The sequence below is a fragment of the Chanos chanos genome, chromosome 10 (assembly GCF_902362185.1).
Source record: "Chanos chanos chromosome 10, fChaCha1.1, whole genome shotgun sequence".
Classification (NCBI taxonomy): domain Eukaryota; kingdom Metazoa; phylum Chordata; class Actinopteri; order Gonorynchiformes; family Chanidae; genus Chanos; species Chanos chanos.
The window spans coordinates 10,259,900-10,268,010 of record NC_044504.1 but is presented as its reverse complement, the minus strand read 5'-3'; the positions used below and the strand labels follow the sequence as shown (position 1 = coordinate 10,268,010).

At 40.2% G+C, this 8,111-nt stretch overlaps 1 protein-coding gene across 1 annotated transcript; it reads right to left on the bottom strand.

The window, feature by feature from the left end:
• Nucleotides 1-4,857: 4,857 nt before the first annotated feature.
• Nucleotides 4,858-6,564, bottom strand: rai2 (retinoic acid induced 2). The gene has a single exon (XM_030787335.1). It carries the CDS (start codon nucleotides 6,562-6,564, stop codon nucleotides 4,858-4,860), a length of 1,707 nt encoding a protein of 568 aa, XP_030643195.1.
• Nucleotides 6,565-8,111: the final 1,547 nt, after the last annotated feature.

The window sequence follows — 8,111 nt, the reverse complement described above, 5'->3', positions numbered from 1 at the left end:
AAAACAAAACATGGTGGACCCTCCTCTTGATTGTTTTTATTTCTTCTTGGCTGTTGTCGATGAACTTGTTGCTATTTATTTGTCAAAGAATGTCCTCAGTGCACCTACCAATTTTCACAACATTGAACAAGTTGGGAGATGGTAATCATGGCAACTTGCATACCTCAGGTGTTGTTACAGAAACGTTGACTATGCTGAAGCATGCGGTTTGATCTGCTAACATCTTTTCCTTATGTCATCGGCAGAGTGGTTTGGGAGATATCAGTAGTCGGTCTAAAATTGGCAGTGTTGGATGGATTTGGGCTCATGTACGTCATGACATTTTATGCTTGTGGCTCTTCAGAAGAACACGGAGAAGCGCAGGCGCAATGAAATGTCGGGCTTTCTGCTTGGTTGTGATGTCTTTTCACAGACCACAGATCCAGACCCAGTGCTCTTAATCAGCACTTCTTAAAATGAATAGCAATGTTTTGTAACTTTATTTATTTCAGAGGCGAGTTTGTGATAGATTTGTGATAATACTCACTCTCAGAGTTTGCGTTTTTGGGAAGTTCAGCTTTTCCATGATTGCCTACCTTATGTGATTATCAGTTTTAATGGGACAGAATGCATAGATGTATTATGGGTTTAACCATAAAAAAAAAAAAAAAAAAATCAGCAACAGGAATGTACATTTTGTTTTGTAGAAAACAAATATTTTAAACTGAGCATATTATATATGAAAGGGGGAATTTTGAGCTTGATGGGACAGGGTGTAACGTTGTAGGCCATGTAACTTAAACTGCCTTCCAATGCTTTATACTCTGCTTAGAGTTAACTTATACTGCCTTCCAATCCTTTATACTCTGCTTAGAGTTAAAAAACAAAAAACAAAAAAAAAAAACCACAGTATGTCCTTTCTTACAACAACATTGAAATTGCCTTGCTTTACTTTGAGATTCCTCAGGTTGAATTAGTCTTTGTTTTTGAAAGCATTGGTTACTTGTATCTGTTCTCACTCTTATTTCGTTCACTTACTAATTTTTGAGATTTTTTTGTGTTTGTTTTAATAAGAAAACATGTTGAAGAGTATGTGCCATAGAATTCATAAAACAAAGGATGAAATTATTGTCTTTTCCCTGAACTTGTCTTTTCCCAGAAAAAAACATTGTTTGAAACACATTGTTTGTACAGTTGTTGATATTTGAAACATTTTTAATCATTGAATATTAAAAGGTCATGCACCTTTACATACACATTTTCCATATTTTAAAAGACACAATTAAATTTAAACAATAAAACTTATACAAACCAAAAAAAAAAAATACAACCTGGTGAAACCGTTGAATTTTTCCTTCATTTTCATTCAACTCAGTCATTTACAAAAGTATTAATTTATGGTTAATGGTAGAAAAACTTCATTCCATACTTAAATATCAATAACTACAAAATACTCTTGCGCAACACAACAGGTATCAGGAACGTCTTTGTCCAAAACATAAATAAATTTGCCTAGTATCAACAGTCATTAAGTCCTTCACCAAAAAATATCTGTCTCTGATGGAGCGGTGTCTTGAGGAAAGATTTCACATTGCAAATACCAGTTAACCTTACTGAGTGGCAATGATCTGTAACACATCTGAAAGGCAAACACATAGTAAATAACCAAAATCATGCACCAAGGGCTTAGTTTACCAAATGCACCAATGTATCATGCTAACTCAGACTATGTCCTAGTGTCTGTCCATAAACTCCGTTTGCGCTAGTTCATTAGCTATGGATGCCTCCACAAGCATAGCTGTGTGGCGAAGTTGGGACACTCGCAGTCAAAGTGTATGTTTTCATTTGCGTCACAACTATGAGGTACAAAAGTAAACATGACACCTTTATTCAGATCTCGGTGCATAATTACCGTGTACTTGCATTTTAATGATGTACTAAGATTGTGTTTAAGAAGATGTTATGTTAACCTGTTTAAATGTGGAGTAACCTTATGGTCGCTTAAACTTTCACTTTGGCCAATTTTTAGCCTTCGGATGTACACGTGGATAAAAATGTCAGAAATAACCATAAACATGCTACATTTTACACATCATGAATGTGTCTCAACAAGTATTTTGCTTTGATTTTACTTACAATCAGATTTGTCCCTATAATCTGTTATAAATAAAGCCCCTGGTCATGAAGTCAGTCATTTAGTGCCTAAAAATAACACGTTGTTGATAAATGGGATTACAGAATGCTAGAATACATAAATGAACACAGTTTTTCCAACATAGTTACCTCTCATCCAGTTAGGACATGTAAGACCGAAGAAAACATTAGCTGTGACACAAATCAGGCCATTCTGTTTCTCTTTGCAGCCTCATACACAGACAATGGCAATCTGTTTTTCTTTACAGTCCAACCAAAAGGAAATATGGATATTGAAGAGTGCAGACACGCAGACGTTTTTTTTTTTGTTTTTTTTTTTTACGTGATGTGTCGTCATTTCAAATGAGATGGGAGGCGAAATGGCATTAGAAGCTCAGAGAGTCCAGTATTTGTCTCCAAAGCCAATAGAAACCCTGGAAACACAACATCATTTTTCACACAATACTGGGGCCCGGACCATTACAGTTAAAAAATAAAACAGAACCTGGACAGAAACTTTCAGTTGAATTCAAATCACTGTAAGTTATAAAGTAGCCATAACTGTGTAGAATCCTCCCAATAACTGATAAACCAAGTTACCGGACAGCCAGAGCATATGCCAACTGAAGAACTATTTTTAATTTTATGTTGACAGTGCGAAAGAAGCATACAGTGAGACACATATAGTCATTTAAAGCTGCTGTGGCTGAATCCCCGGTAAGGTCTACTACTGCCAGTAAGCTTAGCTTGTGTTAACTTGGATATTGAAGCACAAGGCTTCCCTATAGCACTGTGTAAAACGTAAGGTTATCTGAAGACATAATACATTTAGTCTACAGTATACCCTTCTGCACAGTGTAAATCTCAAGAACATAATTCTTACACTGTATATCTCCAGTATCTGTCAAAATATTGTGTAGTTGTCCGACTGATGTGTAGGTGCAATCAATGGCTAACCACATCCATCATCATTCAGAACAAAACAGCATCTTTCAGTCACACAATACGGTAAAAACAACACACTTCAGCTACAATATTATATCAAGATTTCCATCCATTTGATACTGAACACCAGACTTTAGTGGAACATGTCTGTAGATCTGCCTGTTTTTTTCTTGTGTCCCCCTTGTTTTGTTAAAGCTGACCTTTAGTGATAAGGCCGCTATGTAGACATGTGCACACTTTTTTTTAAACACAAACATACACACAGTCTCTCATTTAACACAGATCAACAGACATCATGACAACAGTGAAGCTACAGAAAACCAAAAAGACAAAACTACTTCTCAAAAGTGGACAGTTAATGGTATATGAAATAACTGACACACAAAAATACTTTCCACCACAGACCCTGGAAAATGAGACTCAATTGTGACTGATGAGGTCATTTTGTGAATCCATGCCAATGCTGTATAGATAAGATAGTCAGTAAAATTATGGGACTCTGAGCTTTGAATTAGGGCTGAGTGCAAATTTCTAACTTTGTCTATTTGAGCCAACTTAACAGACAGAAAAAAACTGCCTGTGACACCAGAGACATCAACATTTTGGGTTTGACATATGGTTTGTTGACTTCAAGACATGGAATCAAACTGCTCCTCCCTCTGGCTGTGGAGCATCAAACTGCCAACGAACTCAGCTGAAATCAGGCTGCTGTTTGTGCTGAGAGGTTGTTGATTCAGGCACTGTTCTTCAAGTCACAGTGCATAAAAAAACCCAACTTCGGACATTGTCGTTTGCCTTGATCATTTGAGTAAGAAACTTAATGGACGCTGTAAGAACAGAACTGGCCTCACTCCTAAACATTTGTTCCAATTTGATTCAGGAAAAAAAAATCACTGTCACTAAGGATAGAGAGACAAACAGTGCAAGTAAAAAATAAATAAACAAACAAACAAGAGAAATCTTTGTTGTTGTCTTTGCACAGATGGTGATGCAAAATGATGATGTTCACTTAATGAAAATGAGACCAGAGTTCTGACAAGTCATTATTCATCCTCCATCTCCCCTCCCCCCTTCAAATAGGATGTTTTGCTTGACTTAACGTCATTTCTGTGGCTACAAGGAGAACCTCAGAGGTTATTATGCAAAACCCTCCATATGGCCATCCACTTTTGTTTAGTTTGTTAAAATGACACTGTGAAAGAAATCCTGTGTAATGTGTGAAAATGAGTATGACAAATCAATACGTCAACCCTACCACACCACAAAACAGTTAAACTGCCCCTAGAGGTTTACGCAAACCTGGCAGAATGTCCATGTTTGGCTCAAACCACTAAGCGTATGTCTGTTTACACCAAGGAACAAAGTTTCATGAATATTCATAGGCCAGTGTGACCTAAATCAAAACGTATGTCATGTCAGGAGAGAAGAGGTTCAGGTTAAGAGAAGAAAAGAAAGCAAAAAAGAAAGAAAGAAAGAAATATGGAAAAACTCTAACAATGATACCTTTTCAATGCTTTTTCTATGCCTTTTTCATTTTGTTGACTCAGACACTTAAAGAAGCCCTCTGATGACTTTATAATGAATGGATCAATTGCTCATCTTGCAGACCAAGGCTGCTGAGATTGCTCTTAATTGTCTGGACAGCTTGGCAAAAATCCCAGTGAATGGTTTTCACTTCTAGTTTCTTCTTCCTCATTTAGTCCACATCTAGTCTCAATAAGTACTTACATTTACCTTCTTTCCTGCCTTGCTCTCCTTATTTAGGTTCTCATCCCTTTTTCCCTGCATGCCAGAGCCCTGTCACTTCCTGGGTCGGAATGCAGCCAGTCGCTGTTTTTTTATGGGCAGGATATGGAACTCCTGAGAGCTGACTTTCTTTAGTTTGATGGCGCGGTTTTTCGGGATCTTTTTTAGTGAGTCATTGGATTCACTCCGCTGGTCACTCTGTGCCCTTGGTAAAGCCGCATACCCTCCCTGGCTAGCATCCCGCTTGATGGAGAAGTTTTTGGTTGAGACTCCTGACAATCCTTTGAGTTTGCCACAAAAGATTGCAGGCATAGCATCCTTCACAGACACTATGACCTTTGCAGTCTGTGAAGTGCTAACTATCTCAATATTGCCACTCCTTCCGAGCGTTGCTTCATGGACGGACCCAGTGATGGTATTACTGCTTCCGCTGTCCACCACCCATTTATGCTGTCGGCTGAACTCTAAAGACGCCAGACCACTCAAGAGGTTTGAGTCCAGTTTAGGCGTGCAGTCCACTGGCCGCAGAACTCCCAAAGCCAAGGCATTGCCACCACCAATCTCATCACTGGAGAGACAGACTTGCTCTCGCTCTGACACAACTGCCCCTTGAGTGTTGCATGATTGAATACATGATTGGATTTTCCTAACACTGGGCACAGACAGGTCAAGGACAGTATCTTGCTGAACCTGTTGGACCTCTTGTTTGGTTTGATGTGGACGGGCTTTGACGGACAGATCTAGAATCTCTCCCTCTGTAACTGAGAGAGATGCTGGAGGGAGTGGGGGCTGTTGAGAGAGTTCCATGCTGGGTGATGTCACATGAAGGGAAATGTCACCAGTCTTGGTCTGAGTGCTTCTGCTGAAAGTGCAAGCAGGTTTTGAAGGATCGGTACCCACCTTGGAGTCTTCACCCAGGGAGACTGGGATGGGGATTGGGATAGGTATGGGTAGGGGTACTGGAAGTGGCACAACTACTGGGTAGGGAATGAGCAGGGTGGCAGGAGGTACTAGAGGAGCAAGAGGGGAACTGCAGGGATGTGTGAAAGGGGGTGGAGGAAGGAAGGTAGTTGGGAAGGGATCAGTCTGGGGAGAAGGAGCCACATTACAGTTGGCAGAGCTATTACCCTGGGTGGGAAAGAGGTCCTGCAGAATGGCAGCAAAGTTGGGATTCTGAAGGAGGGTCAAGAGGCTAGCATCCAGCACAGGACTAGTGCCTTTCTGGTCCAAGGATGGAGGTGCAGTGAGGGACAGTGAGGCATTCTGGCAAAGTGCATTGTTCTGAAGGGAGAGAGCAGGGCAGGGGGCAGTCTGCTGGAGAAGCTGGGGGCTTACGTGCTGAAAGACCTGCTGCTCCAGGACCAAAGGCAAAGACATAGAGCCTTGGCTGGTCACCAGGTAAGGGGCTGCCCCTACTTGCCCAACATGAGGCGTAGCTGTTCCAGCCAAGATGGGCAACACAACTGGACTCTCCCCTAGGCAAATGGGTTGAAGGACAGTGGTGGCCACTTTGAGAGCCACTCCTCCTGGTGAGTCAGCAGCTGGGGCCACAACAGGGCTAGCCTGGACACCTACCAGAGGGGAAAGAGCCCTTTTTGTGAGGGTGGGTGAGCTAGGGTTCCAGGCCTCAGCAGAGATAACAGGATTGCCCTCAGTATTGAGCTTCCCTATCCCATCACCCCCTGCTCCTACAGCACTACAAATTTCACTCTGGGTATGATCCATCTCCACAGGAATGCTGTCCTTGTACAGGTCCTCCATGGCTTCTGTCAAAAGCTCTTCTTCAAGCAGAGGAAGCAAAGGACTTCATGTCAGTCAAGGTTCTTCTTTAATGCGGTGAAGGATGTTCAACCTTGAGAGGACATTGACAAAGAGAAGCTTTGTAACTATTAGCATCAAATGTGAAAAGTATACATAATCATGGTCACTATTAACTGTGAATAATGAAGCAATCTTTGTGAATAACTACTCACTGGTTTATACATATAATAAATGCACTTGGAGATAAACTGTCTTATGGCTGCTACGAAGGCTATCCCTTGAAAAATGTCACATATACAGCTCTCAAGGTACCTACTTTCATTATCCACAAGAGCATGTGTTTCTGACTTACAGAACAGTCGAGGTTAGACAATGTTATGGAATAAAGTATAGTAACACACCCCAACATGGTAAAAAGAGAAAGGCTGAAAATTTCATTTATCTTTTAGAGCAGGGAATAAGTTCAGTTTTCTAGGTGAGGAGAGAAAATTCAGTGAAATTAACTTTGAGGAATCCTTAGCTATTTGTGTACTTACAGTGTGGAGTTTATTACACATAATGTTGGGAGTGCTCTATAATAAGCTTCTGGCAGAGTGAGAGAGAGAGAGAGAGATTAAAGCAATCTGAAGCCAAACACACGGACGCCACACTACTGCAAGCAATCTTTTTACTTTGCGAGAGCCAACTTTCTGGTGCATATTAAACACCATTAAAGACCCAGTAAACAATGTCGACACGTCTGTACAGAGATACAAACATTTCCCCTCAAGACAAAGCAAACAGGGAAAAACCATAGAGGCAAGAGGTAAACATTCAGCTGAGTAGGATGCAATTTTGCAATGCCACAACTCTAGTTTTTTTTAGTCTTTAATTCAAATGCTTATATTTCATTATGTTTAAAGATTTCACATTTTTAAACATACTGTTAAAGAAACATTACTGTATTTGTCTGTCAGAAGTATCTGTGGTAGTGTTATGGATGAGAACACAATTCATTCTCTCTAGTTATTTATCTTTTCAGTCCAGGAACCACAATTTTAAAAAGCATGCTCAGAATGCTTCTGTGGCATCTACTAAACCACTGCATTGGGGAAAAAATACTTCTCTTAACTATAACTCATGTTCACTACATGCAGTCAACTATACATGTGTGCTTGTGTGTGTGTGTGTGTGTGTGTGTGTAACCAGTTGTAACAGAGTTTTGAGGCCTAACTGCAACGCAAAGGTCTTTGGGCTTATTTGTATGATATCAGTAATCTACAAAAGCACATATATAATGTTTCGGGTGGAGGAACAAAAGTACCAGTCTTCTCCCACTCTTTTTATACCCTTCAAACCCCCCCCCCCCCTCATCCCCATGTTGCAGTTACAGATATTAAAATAGTCTTGTAAAAGAGTTTTTAAAAAGTCTTTTAAAAATAGTCTGTTAAAATAGTCTTTTCTAGCCTCAGTTGTACAGTCAGTATCTGCGATGACAAGAACTGAGAGACTCAGACTTTTCTTAAGACACTGGATAACTGCTGAAGTCAAAACAACGCACTGAGTAA